Raw genomic sequence first — 17,842 nt, 5'->3', positions numbered from 1 at the left:
GGCCCACGGCACTCTACAGCAGCCTGTGCATGGTAATTCTGAGCCAAATTAGCTTTTAGAGCACATATTGAGCGCTGATTATACTGTTAAATGGGTTGAATTCTCATTTGAAGCAAGGCTACCCTCATCAAAAGCTGAAATTTTGAATTATGAACAGTTCCACATTCTCATGTGTGGAGCCATTCTGGAGTGAAGGATCTGTCAGCGAATGTGTCAACGATAAGTATGTTATATACATCCTTAATCTAACAGCCAATTATTTTAACTTACTTGTTGCGCAGATATTTGCACGCCCTAGTGCCTCTGTGTTGTGTTGTGTTGTCTGCTATCTTTACGATCCCCATTTTCAGGCGCGATGTGGTCCGCCAGCGAAAATACACCAATTCAAATTATTCGCAACTATCAAATTATGAAGAAATTGGATTGAACAGCTGGTCACCTTCGGTGACGGCTGACAGTGAATTGTCTGACTCAAACTTCAGAGGCAACAACAATCTAGCTACTAACTTTCAAGGCCACGAAATTGCCCATAGCATTATTCGCAGAGTAAAGGAGGTTCGACACAGAAAAACCTTTGTTCTGATACATCAAAAACGAGTAGCAGTGTATTCTGCTATAGAACGTGTTCTAGTTCTGATTATGTTCGGTTCCCAATGGCTTGTTTTACCGTTATATAGTGTAAATAACTCCACCTCACATCTGCAGAATTATTCGCCATCCAAGCCAGTATGGTATTATCGATCATCAGCCTTAATTGTGCTCTGGGGTTATATTTCAGTGTTGGTAGTTCTAGCGCGAAGCTCGGCCGGTCCTATCAGTATCGCCAGCAAAAAAAAATTTCTTGGGCATGTTATTATTTTGTACGGGATCTCGTGGGCCGCAGCAGCTATCCAATTTCGGTCCTTATTTGGAACCTCTCAAGGGAGGTTTCAGCAAGTATGTGCTTCTGCTGAATTTGTAGCATGCACATTTCTGTGCTCGATTGCATTAGCGCAACCGATAAGCCTGCCTCCTCCCTATGTGGAGGTTTGCAAAGGATTGAGGCCATGGGCCGAGAGCTCTGCTAACCTTTACTCTCTATTTTCATTTTCATGGATAAATGAGATCATTTTGAATGCTAGACGCAAGACTCTAGTGCTTGACGACATCTGGGATTTAGCAGGTGATTTACGATCAGAAAATCTTCTTCCAGAATTTTGGTTGTATCGGTAAGCATTTCCACTGATTTTGCTGTACTTCAATATGAATACTAAAATAGTAATTAGAAAATCATACTCATTTCTTTCTGCGCTATGGGAATTCTGCAAAGGAGAGATTATTGTGGCTACAATCTGGACCATCTTATACGCTGTCGTATCTTTTGCACCTATCTGGATTGTGAAACTGATATTGGAGACTATTCAATTACCGGAATCTCAGGCCACACGCCCGTGGGGCTACGTGGTTTTTTTATTTGTGTCCACCGCAGCCTGTGCTATAATATCTGCTCAGTCGCAATGGAAATTTCGTCGTCTCTCCATGAAAACGCGTGCTCTTTTGCTCGGAGAACTATACGCTAAGGCACTTCAGCGTGATATATCGGTTCGTAATCCTGCAGCAAAAGAAAATGAAGGGGAAGAGCTGCAGACCGTATCAGCTGATGAGTCAGTTCAACCAGCCTCGGGATCAATACTCAATTTGATGGCTGTAGACACTATAGCTATATGCGATGCAGTAGCTAATTTTTATCAATTGATTAAAGGTGTTGTTATGATTATAATATCTATGGTCCTGCTATACTTAACTCTTGGCCTAAGTGCCTTGGTGGGAATTTTGGCTATGGTACTCATACTACCGCTTAACTATGTTCTATCTAAAGCATTTGCAAAAGTACAAAGGAGAATACTGAACTTTACTGACAATCGAATTCAACTATCTGTTGAGCTTTTGAAATGCATAAAAGTTATAAAATATTTTGGTACGCCTGATTATTCCTAATTCTGGTTTTCTGCTAATATGTCAATATAGCTTGGGAACCTACTTTCAAAGCCTCTTTGTTGCGAGTGCGTAAAGAGGAACTGAAGGCTATTCGCAGCCGTTACATATTATGGACTGTGGCCAGTGAGTATCCGAATTTATCCTTTCTCTTCCAAATGCTAATACTTTCTGAAGTTGTGATTTATTTTGGGTTTCCAGCCTTCATATCTTTGATTGTTTTTCAGTTTTTTACAATGGTGACCAAGCAAGAGCTTAAAGCTTCTGTTGCATTTAGCTCTATAGCTTTATTCAATATGATGCGCTCTCCGCTGGACCGTCTTGCTGAAATGGTTACCGAAATTACTAGTGCTAGCGTGTCATTGCGCAGAATTGAAAGCTTTATAGAAGAACCACCTACAAAAAAATACTCCCAGTCGGCAGCGGCATCGCGCGGTTCAGAAGCACCCTTTTGTCTTGCCTTATCTAATGCAAGTTTTGTAAGGGAAGGACAGAACGGAGTAAAAGGATTTAAGCTGAAAAATGTTACTGCACAATTTCCATCAGGAAAGCTTACAGTTATTGTTGGTCCTACTGGGTCAGGCAAATCATCGTTGCTACTAGCTCTACTCGGAGAGATAGCTATAGCGAACGGACAGATATACCGCCCAGATACTACATCATCTGCCGCAATGACACAGGCATCTGATTCATATACTGGATTAACAGAGACTACTGCATATTGCCCCCAGCAGCCTTGGCTATTTAACGATACAGTGAAAGAGAATATATTATTTGGCTCCAAGTATGTGAAAGATAGATACGTTCGTGTATTGACGGCTTGTGCATTGTTTGAAGATATAAAGTCTTTAGAATACGGTGATTTGACTCAAGTGGGTGATAAAGGAGCATCACTTTCGGGCGGACAAAAACAGCGAATCAGTTTGGCTAGAGCTGTATACTCTTCAGCAAAATACCTTTTTCTTGACGACTGTTTGAGTGCTCTCGATCCGAAAACAGTTGTATGGATATACGAAAAATGCATCACTGGCCCACTATTGCGTGATCGAACATGCGTTCTAGTTTCTCATAATGTTTCTGTGGCATATAAGAAAGCAGATTCTATGATCGTGATGGCCGACGGTGAGATAAAGTCACAAGGTTCACCCCAAGAAGTGATGCCTCTGATTGCTAAGGAGGATTTGCTCTTTGAAGATGAGTATGTAGGGATTGAGGATGACAGTCTTGTCGATGTCGATGCTCTTGAAACGCATACTGCATGGGACGCCGTTTTAGACAATAGCTCCCATGATCAGCAAAATGAAGAACGCCATGAAGTTGGCCGTATCAGTTTTTCAGTGTACTGGAAATATTTCAAATGCATGGGAAACCTTTATTATTGGATTATTGCCTGTACAGCAGTTATTATGCAGCAGGCTGTAGCATTTGCTCAAAACTGGTGGATCCGGGAATGGGCAGACAGCGCAACATCTCATAGAGACTCTGAGATAAGAGCTGAACACAGCTCCGTATATTATTTGAGAATTTATGCCGTCATATCCACAATATTTGTATTAGTTTCCTTTCTGCGCGAATCGATATTCTTTTATGGGAGCATCTGCGCCTCAAATAAAATTTTTACGGAGCTGATAGACAGAGTTATCAACGCTACTCCTAGTTTTTTCGATGCAACTCCATTGGGCAGAATAATAAACAGATTTTCCAGAGATATTGGAGCTATCGATCAGTTGGTGGCTCCTGATTTTCTCTCGGTAGTTCATCTTGTTGCTTCGTTATTGGTGACAATTTTGTTCGTGAGTTACGTTCTGCCTCCCTTTGCTTTTGTGGGACTATTTGTCGTGGTGGTATTTTTGGCGATCAATGCTCTTTATTTGAATGCTTCTAGAGAACTGAAGCGCATGCAATCGATTACCGAGTCTCCATTATATCAGCTATTTGAAGAGACACTAGAAGGTCTAGCAAGTATCAGGGCCTATGGTCATGAATCAAACTTTATGGCAAAGAGTTTGCGTCTAATTGATACCAATTTGAGACCTTATGGTGTTTTGTGGGCGTGTAATAGGTGGATGTCATTACGCGCAGAAATTGCTAGCGCATTGGTGTCGACCGGAGCAGCTTTCTTTGTAGTCCTTCGTATGCATTCGCTTGATGCCGGAATGGCGGGGCTGATATTAACTAATGCTGTGTCGTTTGCGGAAACAGTTTTGTGGTTGACGGTTATGTACGCTGTCAATGAAATGAATTTTAATTCAGTGGAGCGCGTGCAAGAGTATCTGAATGTTAGGCAAGAATCATGTACAAGTGAAAGTGAACTTACACCTCCTGCAGGATGGCCGCAGGAGGGCGCAATTAGCGTCGAGAATCTCTCACTGCGTTATGGATCAAGTTCCCCTTGTGTAATAAACAATCTATCTTTTTATGTGAAACCGGGATGGAAGGTTGGAATTGTGGGACGAACCGGTGCGGGCAAATCAACTATTGCTTCAGCTTTTTTTAGATTTCTCGAGGCTCACAAAGGAAAAATCATGGTGGACGGGGTTGATATATCTACAATTAAATTGAGTCATTTGCGAAGTGCTTTATCTATTATTCCTCAAGGTACGTTTTCGTGTGAAAAGTTATGTGATTATCCGCTAACTAATTACTAGATCCTAAATTGTTTAATGGAACAATCAGGTCAAATATCGACCCCTGTTTCTATTACACAGACCATGAACTCAAAAAGCTATTGATGCGGATGAATTTATTGGAAGACGACAATAGTATGCTACTGAACCACGATTCTGATTTAGAGTTTCTTTATGCCACTTCGTGCAGTATCTTCGCCGATTTAGATGCCGTTGTATCAGATGACGGAGAGAATTTTTCGCTAGGTCAGCGGCAATTGATATGTCTTGCTCGTGCTTTGATAAAACAATCCTCTGTTATTATTGTTGATGAAGCAACCTCATCTATGGACAAGGAGACAGAAGCTTTACTAGAAGTTGCATTGTATGGAGGACAGACAGGTAGAAAGCCAACGATTATAGCCATCGCTCATAGATTGAGCACGGTAATTGGCTGCGACAGAGTGCTCGTGCTGCATTGTGGTGAAGCTGTGGAGTATGCGAATCCGTATGACCTTCTGCAGAAGCCAGATTCTGCTTTTAAGGAGATGTGCACCGAGACTGGCGAGCTTGAACTTTTAGAAAAAATGGCTCATAAGGTTCATAAAGATCTTTGAAAGGTTTTGCCGCTACGCTACATATCAAACCTGCTGAACGTCTTGACAAGTTTTCGCGATTTTTCGCGGAAACAGATTAGCTCATTATCACAAAAGAAATGGTTTGAAGAGATAGACCAGTATAGAAATTCAATTTTGATTTCACGCAGATATGACATCTGGGACATTTGAAAACGCTAGTTCAATACTGACGATTACTTCGACTACGACAACGATTTTTCCTGTAGGTGTATAAGAGATTATATCAAAGTAAATTTCTTTTAACTTCTAAAATAAGAACCATTCACTCTGATCTGCCCTTCTTATGCGGGAAAATTTGATCAGCGATTATTTCTCCTCTAATAGCCATTATAGAAAGCAGGGAATCACTTAATCCATGCGTGTCCTCGCATAATCCCTGAATCCAAACTCCTGCAGTTACCAGGCGTTCATCAAGTTTCAGTCTATACTCTCTAGTGACAAAAGACGCATAATTTTCATTGCTTGTATTCATGTATTTTTTCAGACCGCTCAGGAGAGATTCGTTTTCGAACGTGCGATCATACCCCGTGGCAGCTATAAGATAATCATACTCTTTTCTTTCAGAGCTCTCATTTATGGCTTCAGTGTGCTCACCGCTTATTGAATTAGAAAGCGAAAGAGACACACTCCCATTGTCCGATATTGAAGCCTCCTTCAGAGTTCGGCTGCTAAGTAATGTTAATCTTTTCCTGTGACCGGGTAATTTTTGGGAGTATAGTTCTTCGTACAGCTTTTCAATAAGCTGGGCTCGCACAACACCATAATTGGTATCTTTATCTTCGCATATAAGTCTTTGACGTATAGCTTGAGGCAAGGAGTAGATCGCATCAACGGCTGATGGATTAAATATTTCGTTGACAAATGGCGTATCATCTGCCGGCCTAAGAGCACGAGATGAAAAAATCATCTCTACGTTCACAAAATCTGGAAATGCTGCAAGAATATGTAAGACAATTTCAGCAGCAGACTGTCCTGATCCTAAAACTCCAATTTTAAAGGATTGCTTCTTTGCCGCCCGAGATTGTAAATAAGGAATTAAGTAAATAAAATCCGACGAATGGGCGATCATGGATTGCAAAACAGCATTTGTACCTAAACCTTGCCGCTGATCCGTGTTTACATACCGCACTGTATTATAAGCGTATTTTGTTCTGAGTTGTTTCAAGCATTCTGGAAATCGCGGTCGGCCGCCTGTGCAGATAATTGCATTGCGAGCGTAGCGAGTTCGTGCGTTCTCATTACCGGGAACATCATCCTCCGAGCAGGCACTTGTAACACGCAAAAGACGAATCCCACCACTCTCTCCATCATTTTTTTTCTTCGGTGCGAATGGAGTAACCGAAAGCACATTTGTATTATAAACAACTTGTTTTGAAAAATGATCTGCGCACCAGCTCATATATTCCTGGTATTCTTCCCGCAGAGGGTAAAAATTTGCTTGATTAACGAAATCTATCAGACGACCTCGAGAATGAAGAAAGTTAAGAAAAGTAAAGGGCGATGTTGGATCTCTTTGAGTTGCAAAATCTTTGATGAAACTAATCTGCATACGCGAAGCAGGAATTAGCATACCTCCATGCCACATAAACCTATTCTGTTTCTCGAGAAATAAAACTTTATCAAGAGCATGAGGGGCGGTATCGGCTAGCGCAATTGCTATTGAGAGAGCTGACGGTCCAAATCCAACGCAAATAAAATCGTAGGGATGAAGTTCACTGCCAAGTTGATCTTGCCCCACGGTTGAAAGTGAAGAGAGCGAAGAGCGCGAAGAGGCGGAAGATGCTGGAAAAGATTGCTGCGAAGATGATCGAGAAAGCATACTCCTCTAATGCCCCCTCTGACAGAGTATTAATAATACTACTTGTCGCCTACGATGGACTGGCGATAACGGAACCGAATCAGTATGCTATGAGACTCATGGCTAGCAAACATGGCTGGTGCGAGACAGGAGTTTAGGGTACTAATGGTGGATCTTGGTTTTCGACCTATAGATGACGTAGATTGCATTTCGGGAGAATAATTCTCTAGTGCTCTACATAAAGAATTGAAATTATTAAATTTTGTATATCCATTGTGATATCTACTTTATGGCTAACGACCGTTTATGCGACTTAACTGGATATTTATGCCGTCATGAGTTTAACACATTAGTATTCTCCACTGCGCCGCATTTAGATCCTTCTAGCCTTCGTCATTGTAACTTATAGTCCTTTTTTTTAATTAATCACAAATTGGCCAGAAATTAGATAAATATTAGAATTGGTGTAGAAAATTGCTTGCACATGTGACTAAATTTCAGTGAACTGCATACAGTGATATGACCGTTGGATAAAAAGCGCATTCAATTTGGGCGAAACCATCCAAATATACTTGGTCAGAAATCAAGAGACGCAACGTATGATAGCACATTGCGCATTCTGCCGTGATCGTGAGACTACTGTTTAGCGAAACTGGTTTTTGTCTGTAGCACTGCTGCTAACTTTGCCATTTGTACCAATCAAATAATTCAGATCGGAGACTGCAGGTTTGCTAGACATTTTGGCTACTTTCATACGCTGCAAAAGTCTCTCTTTCCGTAGTCGCTCCGCTTCTTGATGACTGATTGGATAAACTTGTGAACGGGATTCAGACGAAGAGCTTGAAATCTTAGATAAGTGATTAGACGAAGTCTCATATCTTGCTCGTTTGACTATACTCATTTTTCTCAATGCAGACGGTGACGGTGAAGCTGATGACTGGCCTCGCCTCCGCCGTTTGAGCGCACTTTCAGGATCCGTGTGCAACTCTAATGACACTATCTTGTTCTTCTTTTTTTCAATTTTGTCATACTCGGCCTTCACCTTTGCCGAAGTCCGTTTTATCCGTCTTTCGCGAGCCTTAGAGAGTTTAAAAAACTGAGCTCGCACGTCTAACTTGCTAGTCCCAACAATATCTGCACTGTGTATTTCTGTTTGGGAAAATGTCTGGTTTATCAACTTTGTCCACAGCTCGTTCGAGTCAGGCACCAAATGCTGGTAGACATTACATTAGCTTGATTGACAAAAAGTGATTTTACAGTATCTTACCGGACTTTTCCGTTCTACGGCAAGCTACAACATAGACACCGTTAGCATTGCAGAGTTTGTTTGAAATTACCATTAAACTGCTCACCAATTGAGATGATCCCATTCTCTTTAGAACAGGTCTGATCAGATCGTACGGTATATCACCAATATCGGTGATGCCTGCAGCATGAGAAATCTTTAGACTAAATAGCAAGGAAGCATTTCTTGTGAAGCATACGCGAGGCATTTAGCATGCAAGACTTCAAGCAAATCTCAAATAGCGACCTTGAACCACGTAAAGAACCTGGCTTCTTTTTTTTTAGAATATGAAGTATGTCAATTTCAGCGGCACTAAGAGCTTCGACGGCATGCTGGTAAGACTGTTCATTTCCGGCGTACATTGTATCCGAGGACTGCCGACTCAGAGATTGAGCAGACATATCAAAATTAAAATAACAACTCTGGAATAAATATGCATTAAAATCGGGCAGTATGCGTTGTGCAGTTGCGGAGTCGAACAATGATGGTAAAGTTTGATGCACAGAGATACTGTGATAGAGCTCAAATGATGACTAATGTATTTTTAAGCGAAACACAATGCGCGGTGATTATTTTGAGGTTATAATGGCTAGCGTATTATTGATCCTCTTCATGCAGAGCCTGTCGATGTGCAGCAATATAATAAGTGAAACAAGGAGTACACTTCGGAAACAATTCATTCACAAATATCTGTTTCTCCACTGAACAGATGGCGTTCCAGTTCTGTGTAAGAAAAATTAAAGTCGCCAAAGCTGAATGAAGTGAGATTGCTTTTATTTTTCTAATATCGGTCTTTTATCTTTGATTCTGGAACATTTACGATTCTAGCCAAATCCTGTCAAGAATGGCAGCTCATACGAGCTCTAGCTTGGGAGATTTTGCACAGTATCTTACCAATAAGAAACGAAAGCTTCAAGATCTAGATCTCAATTTGAAAGAGAATGACAGCTTCGGCGCTGCAGACGTCTCGGCTGATCAATTATTTCGCGGTTGTAGTATATATGTCAATGGATATACTAGCCCTAGCATTTCTGTGCTTCATCGGCTTGTGGTGCTTCATGGGGGGAGGTTCTGCCAATATATGGACTCAAAGACTTCCATCACACATATTGTTGCATCTTCGTTGGTAAGAATTTTTTATAAGCTCATTACCGAAAGCGATCTGACATTATTTTATATTCAAGACCCCCAAAAAACACATTGAGTTTAATTCATATCGCGTCGTTAGGCCTGAATGGATAGTTGAAAGCATAGATGCTGGCAGACTCTTGCCTTGGCATAATTTTCGTACTGTTCCCAACTCCGAATCTCAATTAGTGTTCGATGATAGACGAAATAATTCAGCGATCAACATACAGCAGAGATCCAGCTCTGAGTATGTTGCGCAACAGATAAAGGAGTTAGAAAACCAACCCCACAATAATGACAGTGCCTCTTGTCATATTGGAACTAGTTCAATAAGTAGAACTCTGGATGTTGACTTTGTGAGACAGTATTATAGCCAGTCACGCCTTCATCATCTTAGTACATGGAAGGCCGAACTACGAAAAAGATATCAGAACCTAATACTTAATCATGTAACTCCAAAGTCTCAGACAATATCGAAGATGGGCCGTCGGAATTCAAATCAAAAGCAGAACATCCGAGTTATTTTTCATGTTGATTTTGATTGCTTTTTTGCCTCTGTTGCTGTCAAGTTGAACCCGCAATTTAATGGAAAGCCGCTTTGTGTCGGAAACGGCGGAACTTTGAACTCGGAGATAGCCAGTTGTAACTATGAAGCTCGCAAATTTGGAGTTAAAAATGGGATGTGGTATGTGACCCCTGTACCCTTGCTTATAAAACAAACCTCTAATTCATTCTTTCAAGGATGCATCAAGCCAAAAAGTTGTGCTCTAATTTGGTCTGTCTCCCCTATCAATTTGAGGAGTACGAGCGAGTTTCGAGTCATTTGTATAATGTTCTTCTTGATTGCGGTGCAGATAGAATCGAAGCAGTTTCAATCGACGAGGCATTAGTCGATCTAACTACGGCTTGTACCAATGATGATGCCATTGATATCCAATCCAAGGCTTTATCGATAAGCCAGAATATTCGCAGAAGAATTTATCAGCTCTCAGGCTGTACTGTTAGCGTCGGAATTGGTGATAATATTTTGCAATCTAAAATTGCAACTAAATTAGCCAAGCCTGATGGACAGTATTACATTACCGCAAAGGAATCGCTTGATATCATTGGCAGCATGGATATAACAGATCTTCCCGGAGTCGGATATTCTACTGGAGCTTTACTAAAACAGCACCTGCCTTCTATCAACAAAATCAGAGACGTTCGAGCAGTCTCTCTATCATCACTGAAACAAATTTTAGGTGAAAAGACTGGAATCAAAATACATAGGTCCTCATTTGGGATCGATGACAGAGAAGTAGGCGAGGTTTCCGCTAGAAAGAGTGTAGGCGTCGAAATCAATTGGGGGGTAAGGCTTTCCACTTTTGATGAAGTTCAAAAGTTTATTCGTTCTCTTGCAACAGAATTATTTCAACGCCTTCAACAGTTGAACATCACTGGAAAGACCCTTACTCTGAAGGTCCAAAATCGTGCACCAGATGCTCCTATCGATCCTCCCAAATATTTGGGTTGCGGAGATTGCATTTCTTACAGTAGATCTGCGTCTTTTTCTGATGAGTCTTTCAGCATAAATGACATATGTAATCTATCTTTGAACCTGATCCTAAAAATGCCTGTGATAGTGCAGGATATTAGAGGAATTGGTTTACAGATTACTAAACTGTCAAATGCAGATGAGTGTTTTGCAAAAAAAGGGCAGAAATCAGTTTCACTATACAACAGAGCTTTTTATGATTTAAAGCCAGAAGAATATGAGAATTCGGCAAAGATTAAAAATTCTGATTATCTTCTCAATTTTTATTCTCAGAACGGATCTAAGCCAGTTTCTGTAAAATCGAAGTCTGATGAAATTATGACAAGAGATGATACTGAATCTACTAAACACATTCTGAATTCTTGGTTTTTAGCATCATTAGAGGATCACATTGGACCTCATGAAGAAGATATTTGTCTGGTGGAGAGATTTCTTAACAATCTTATTTTACAGAGGAAAAATATTTGCGAAGCTCATGAATTGGTCAATTGGTTGGAGTTTCAGATAAAATTACAGCAATTTGCCTGCCTAGATCCTGAGGATGAAAAATTCCAAATTTCTTATCAATGGCTCCAAATAATTGTTCATTATAAAGCAACTATCATGGCTGCATCCAAAATGCAAATTATCTAATATTAATTTTAACTAAAGCATATATAATTGTGTAGACATTAAATGAATGTTAGCATTAATATTCAATTATGTTGTGAAGCATATCACTAGTCAGCAGCTACTTGCTTACAGTACAAGAGTCCTGCATCTCTACAATTTTTACAGATTTATATAGTCAATCTATTATTATTAGGTTTTGACTATTCCCACTTTCAGTAATTGCCTCTACACTCTAAAGCCTATTCATTCCACTGAATAAACCCTAATTATATCAGCATGACCACATCAGCACTTTCAACATCCTAGTAGACTTCAAAGCAAAAGCAACAACTTAGTGTTTGGTATAAATATCACTGTTACTGTGAACATCAATGTTACAAGGCACAAAAAATACAGTTCTCTTGCAAAAGCAGCTTGCCAGTGGAAGGTTCAGTCAGACACAGCAAAGTTGATAGAGCTGTTATCCAAGTGGATGTGACCACTAATAGAGTGTTTTAATAAAATTGTTATTATTGCAGTTGTTATCACTCAACACAGGGGAGCTGGAAGGTCAATATTGATATTGACAAGTACAAAATCTACAGCTGCCTTCTAGAACATTCAACAATGTTCTTATTTGATCTTCTGATATGATTTCCTATCACTATACCCTTCTAAAATTTCCTATAGTAAGATATCTGTTCTAGCCAATATTGAACCACAATTTCCAACATTTCCAACACTTCCACTTGTTTGTTCCATTAAGGCTCAAATCATTTCCATTCTTGATCTCAGTTTTTCTTATTGATCTCCAGCAAGTCCTTTGGTCAAAAGTTCAACAGCTCATAACCTTAGTGTTCTATCCAAACTTACTGATAATCTTATCATTAATTGTTTCTCTGGTAAAATGATAACAGACATCAATGTGCTTGGTTCTTTCATGAAACTGTGGATTTCTGGCCAACTTGATTGCTCTTTGATTATCCTAGTGAAGCCACTTTCAAAGCCATATATTCTTGTCTCTGCTGCTACTAATTTTTATCTATTGGATTTCGAACTAATCGCTCCTTCTCCCAAAGCAAAACATATCCAGAGGTCAATTCACTATCATCAATATCAACTGCATAATTTGCATCTTACTGTTTACACTGAAATCAAACTTCCCTGAACCTTGCTGAATGTGATTCCCATGCTTAGAGCTCCTCTGATGTATCTCATGATCCTCTTAATGACTACCCAATGCCCATAGTTTGAATTAAATCATGAGACTTCTCCCACTGCAATTGCAATATCTGGTCTTGTTCCAATTGACAAATGATTCATACTTCCAACTGCATTCTGATAAGTGTTCTTCATTATTTCCTTTTCCTCATCACTGTCTTCTGGACCCACATTTTTAGAAAATGTCACACTCAAGTCCACAGGTGATACTGGATTGCTATCCTTCACTCCAAAACTCAGCAATGCCTGTTTTACATATTTCTACGTGTCACTTTGTCTCTGTTTCTCTCTGGTTCCACTCCAAGAAAGTAACTTGTTTCTCCCATGCATGTCATGTCAGTTGAAATTTCTTTTTCATTTTCTCTTTGAAATTGTTTATATCTCTTAGATCCTTTCCTCTGATTATTAGATCATCCACATATACTGCTAGTAGTAAATTCACTTTACAGCTTTATATCTCACAGTCATCACTTGAGTGTAGAATCCCAATTTTCAGCAGATATTCATCCAGAAGCTCATTCCAGTACCCAGGGGCTTGCATTAACCCATAAAGACTTCTCTGGAGCCTCCACACTTTTCCATTCCTCTGATAGCATCCTGGTGTGAGCTGCAAGTAAAATCTCTTCATCCACTTGTCATAGAGAAAAGCTGTTTTTATATCTGTCTGGTGGATATGATAATCATTGACTGCTGCATATGCCAAGAGTACTCTGATTGCCTCAAAATGACCACTTCTGCAAAGGCTTCCTCATAACCAATCCCATACTGTTGTGTGAATCCTCAAGCGATAATCTGCACTTTGTATCTTGTAAGTTATTAATCCTTACAATATTTCTTGTTGAATACCCATTTAGAAGTGATAGCCTGTCTACCACTGGGAAAACTCACTTCATCTCCTTACTTGATTGTCTACTAGAGACTTGAGCTCATCTTCACAGGCCGTTTCCAATTTACTCATTCAGTACTCTATTGTGCCTGCTCAATTGATTTCAGCTCTGTTGCATTATTTGTTTGTACAGCCCATTGTAAAGCTGAACTTGTTACCAACGCATCATCAGACTCAGCATTGTCCATAATCATTCAATACCCTATTTCCTTCAAGTCTTCTTTTCTTGGCATTATCTATCACAGAACTCACTTCTTCATCTTCATCTTCATCATGCACATTCTCATCCAAGTCCATTATGTCTTCATCATCATACACATTGAGTGTTGGAAATTGTGTTCCAATGTTAGGAAGAAAGTTCAGTGGGAGACTTAGAGAAGCTGTTCAGGGGGCGACTTAGTTTTCTTTTGTCTACAAAAGGACCTCTTACCTCCCTAGTATCTAGCAACAATAACAGTATCAACATTTACAACCTTAACACAAAACCCTGAATAAGCGATCTCATCAACATGGATAACAGCTCTATCAACTTTGATATGTCTGACTCTTCCACTGACAAGCAGCATTTGCAAGGCAGTGTTGTCTCATCAAAGACAACATCCCTGGCAAAGATCACTCCATGCGATGGCATATAAATGCGATATGCATTTTTCTTGCTTGCATATCCAACCATCATCCCTCTGACTGCTCTGGGTGAAAATTTGCTGGCCATATTTTTTGCTGATGAACCCATGCTGTACTTCCAAAGATCCTAAAATATGAGACATGAGGTTGTTTCCCAAACCAAAGCTCATACGGTGTCTTGTTCTTCTCTATAGCTCGGCTTGTAATTCTGTTGATAATATGCATGCACAGTTGACAGCTTCTGCCCAAGACTTCTCCTGCATATTTGCTTCAATCAACTACTCAATACCTTCTCTATCAGTGTCCTATTCATTCTTTCTGCAACTCCATTTTGTTGTGGAGTTTCCGGCAATGTTAATTTAATTGATGCAAAATCCCTTGTTCCCGCAAGAATTCCTCAAGATTATTTGAGACATACTCTCCACCATTGTCAGTGCGCAGTGTTGCTACCTGACTGAGCAATATATGTACTGATGGCTGCTGCTACATCTGACTTATTCTTCAGATAGTAGACTGTCACATAATGTGACTAGTCATCAATCATAGTCATAAAGTATCTGTGGTCATCAAAAGAAGTATTCACCGGTCTGCAGACACATGCCCCCAGCCTCTTGTGCCAGATAGTACTGACTGCATTCACTACATTCACTTGAACCACTGAGAATTGTCCTGCAAACTGGCACAACTCGTCATATCTGGACTTGGTTCCAATTTGAATTTTCGAGCCTTCTTTTGTGCTCACAAAGCACCTCAGACCAGCATCAACTGTCCACACTCCTGCATCCTTGTGCAGCATTCCTGTAGACACAAGTCCATCTTTGCATCTGAAACATGCAACACATCTTTGAGAACCACTTTGTATGTCTTTCCTTTGTCAATGACCTTGGCTTCTGCATTGCCTTGGCCCATTGCTCTCATCTATTGCTCATTAGCAACCTCCAAGACTATCTAGAGGTTTGTAATCCTGGAGACATGCTCTATTGGATGTCATATGCCTGCTAGCTCCCATGTCACTGAACCACCCTCCATTCTCAAGTGCTCCACTCAAGCTATTAACCACTGCCTCTGCTTTCTGAACTTGCTGCTGATCATCACAGATCTTTACTGCTGCAAGCTGGAACTGAAAGTTCCTGTTATTTTCCTTCTGTTCCTTCTGTTCCTTCAGCTTTGGACATTCTCTCCTGTAGTGTCCCTCTTCATGGTAGTTAAAACAGATAACCTTCTTCTTCCTGTTTCTTACTGCAAGTGAACTTCCACTAGCGCTGATTTGATTCTCCTGAAGCTTTCTTGTCAGGTATGTTGTCACACCACTGACGGCATCTGCCACAGTGAGCGCAGTTTTCTGCTGTTCCAAGACAGCAATTGTTCCTTCAAGCTCATCAGGCAATGCCCTAAGAAAGATAGAAGAATAGATGACATGTATTTTGACATCCAGCCGATCCAGCTGCTCCATCAGGCCTGTAAACTTGCGCTCAAAGGCTTCAAAGCTTGCTGGTGTTGCTTTCTTCAACTTTGAGAGACAAAAGCTTTGCAACTAAGGAAGCCTTTACTCCCACTGTATCACTCATGTATGCACTCTGAAGATTTTCCCAGGCCTTCCTAGCATTACTACATTTCAAATAGCAGTAATCCTTGATCTGAACAGTACACCAACACAATGCAGCCTTCTGTTGATGGTTTAAAGTCAGTATGCTGCTCCAATGACTGCAATTCCAAGCTATTGTTGCAAATCCTGACCCACAACTCAACACAAACCCTCTTGCATGATGCCCATCTTCAAGGCAAAAGCCTATTTGGAGTATTTCAAAGCATTAAGGGTTGGCAACTTCAAGCCAGAGTCTCACATCACTGCAGGGCTCATAACCTCTTGCAAATGCTGCTTGTCAGTGGAAGAGCCAGACATAGCAAAGTTGATAGAGTAATGCATTATCCATGTGAGTTGTTTGAGTGCTTGGTATTATTTCTGTCACTATTATCAATTTTATGAAGCACAATATTCAAGTTCAATATATAAACAATAAAAGAGCTTCTTTCTGTGCATAAGCCTTTCCTCAAGCCAATCCCAAAGCTAGTCCTAAGCCACTTACTTCCCAAGCATATAATGAATCTCTTTTGGAGAGTGGAACACATTTTGTAACAAGATCCAATGATATTTGTGATACACAATGCAAGCAAACAGTAGACTGGAAGGAGATAGGATCAACACAGACAGATTGATTATGGGCAATGCTGAGTTTCAAGATGAGTTCATTAAAAGCACAACTCTGGCATGGGCTGTGAAAACAAATAATGTGGCAAAACTGGATCAATTGATCTGACAAAATCGAGCACTGAATGGATGGGGATACATTGGAGACAGTCTTGTGGAGTTGAGCTCAAGTCTCTGAAAGAACATCAAGTATGGAGATGGAGTGAATTGCATAGCGGTAGAAAGGCCATCACTTCTAAATGGGTATTCAAAAGAAATATGGAAAGGATGGATGACTCCCAAGATACAAGGCACCGGTCATTGCTAAAGGCTTCACAAAACAATATGGGATTGATTATGAAGAAACCTTTGCACCAGTGGTCAGATCTGAGTCGACTTTTAGGACATGCAGCAATCAATCATTATTATATTCACCAGATGGATATAATTACAGCGTTGCTCTATGGAAGGTTGGATGAGGAGATTTACTTGCATGAATATCTGCTGAAAAATGGGTCTTTACAATCAAGTGATGACTATAAGATACACAGAAACAGAAAAATGAATTTAATACTGGCAGTATATGTGGGATGATCTAATAATCACAGGAAAGGATCTGAGAGATATAAACGACACTCAGAATTAGTCTCCAGTGTGTTCAACACCTGCAGGCTTGAGTGTGACATTACCCAATATTGTGAATCCAAAAGAGGAAAGACAGAAGATTTTATCTGAATGCAATTCAGTTTGAATTATTTGTCAATTGAAACAAGACCAGATATTGCAATTGCAGTGGGAGAAGTCTCATGATTTAATTCAAACTATGGCAAACAGCATTGGGTAGCAGTTAAGAGAATCATGAGATATATTGGAGGAACTCTAGGCATGGGAAGCACATTCAGCAAGGTTCAGGGAAGTTTGATTTCAGGGTACTCAGATGTGAATCATGCAATGGATATTGATGAAAATAAATTAGCTTCTGGATAAGTGGTTTGTGAGGAGGGGTAACTCGCTAGAAATCCAAGAGACAAAAAAATAGTGGCAGCATCTGCAACAAAGGCAAAATATATGACTTTGAATCTGGCTTCACAAGAGGCTAAATATTTGGAAAACTTCATGAGTTTATCTGCAGTGTTCCCGAAGCACCAATCAAGGTTGCAGAAGACTATCAAGAAGTAATCAAGTTGTCTAAATTCTACAGTTGATAATCAAACACATCGATGTTGGTTATCATTTCACCAGAGAAGCAATCGGTGATGAAAAATAATTAGTGATTTTGAATGCAGCACTAATGATATGGTTGCTGGATTTTTGACAAAAGGAATTGTGAGGGATTAATTTAAGCATAAGATCAAGACTGAGACATGCT

At 40.1% G+C, this 17,842-nt stretch overlaps 4 protein-coding genes across 4 annotated transcripts; 2 read left to right on the top strand and 2 right to left on the bottom strand.

The window, feature by feature from the left end:
• Positions 1-5,312, top strand: V2V93DRAFT_162688 (P-loop containing nucleoside triphosphate hydrolase protein). Its single transcript, XM_066906895.1, has 6 exons — positions 1-223; positions 282-1,208; positions 1,266-1,957; positions 2,008-2,100; positions 2,152-4,572; positions 4,623-5,312. The coding sequence occupies exons 1-6, from the start codon at positions 150-152 to the stop codon at positions 5,195-5,197; spliced, it is 4,782 nt and encodes a 1,593-aa protein (XP_066767556.1). The 5' UTR covers positions 1-149; the 3' UTR covers positions 5,198-5,312.
• Positions 5,306-7,244, bottom strand: V2V93DRAFT_365824 (L-lysine 6-monooxygenase (NADPH-requiring)-domain-containing protein). The gene has a single exon (XM_066909168.1). The coding sequence runs from the start codon at positions 7,035-7,037 to the stop codon at positions 5,481-5,483; it is 1,557 nt and encodes a 518-aa protein (XP_066767555.1). The 5' UTR covers positions 7,038-7,244; the 3' UTR covers positions 5,306-5,480.
• Positions 7,245-7,259: 15 nt separating this feature from the next.
• Positions 7,260-9,109, bottom strand: V2V93DRAFT_365821 (RNA polymerase II transcription factor SIII subunit A-domain-containing protein). The gene is made up of 4 exons (XM_066909167.1): positions 8,501-9,109; positions 8,369-8,442; positions 8,284-8,307; positions 7,260-8,229 (listed from the first exon to the last, which is right to left on the bottom strand). The coding sequence occupies exons 1-4, from the start codon at positions 8,700-8,702 to the stop codon at positions 7,660-7,662; spliced, it is 870 nt and encodes a 289-aa protein (XP_066767554.1). The 5' UTR covers positions 8,703-9,109; the 3' UTR covers positions 7,260-7,659.
• Positions 9,110-9,148: 39 nt separating this feature from the next.
• Positions 9,149-11,101, top strand: V2V93DRAFT_316133 (uncharacterized protein; the record flags this gene model as incomplete). Its single annotated transcript, XM_066907239.1, has 3 exons — positions 9,149-9,427; positions 9,486-10,114; positions 10,171-11,101. Coding segments are annotated over 3 exons (1,839 nt in total), but the record flags the coding sequence as incomplete, so codon positions are not given.
• Between the last annotated feature and the right edge of the window lie 6,741 nt (positions 11,102-17,842).

Source organism: Kockiozyma suomiensis (genome assembly GCF_038497685.1).
Source record: "Kockiozyma suomiensis strain NRRL Y-17356 unplaced genomic scaffold V2V93scaffold_3, whole genome shotgun sequence".
NCBI classification, from domain to species: Eukaryota; Fungi; Ascomycota; class Lipomycetes; order Lipomycetales; family Lipomycetaceae; genus Kockiozyma; species Kockiozyma suomiensis.
The sequence above is the reverse complement of the archived record's forward strand: the minus strand, read 5'-3'. Positions and strand labels throughout refer to the sequence as shown.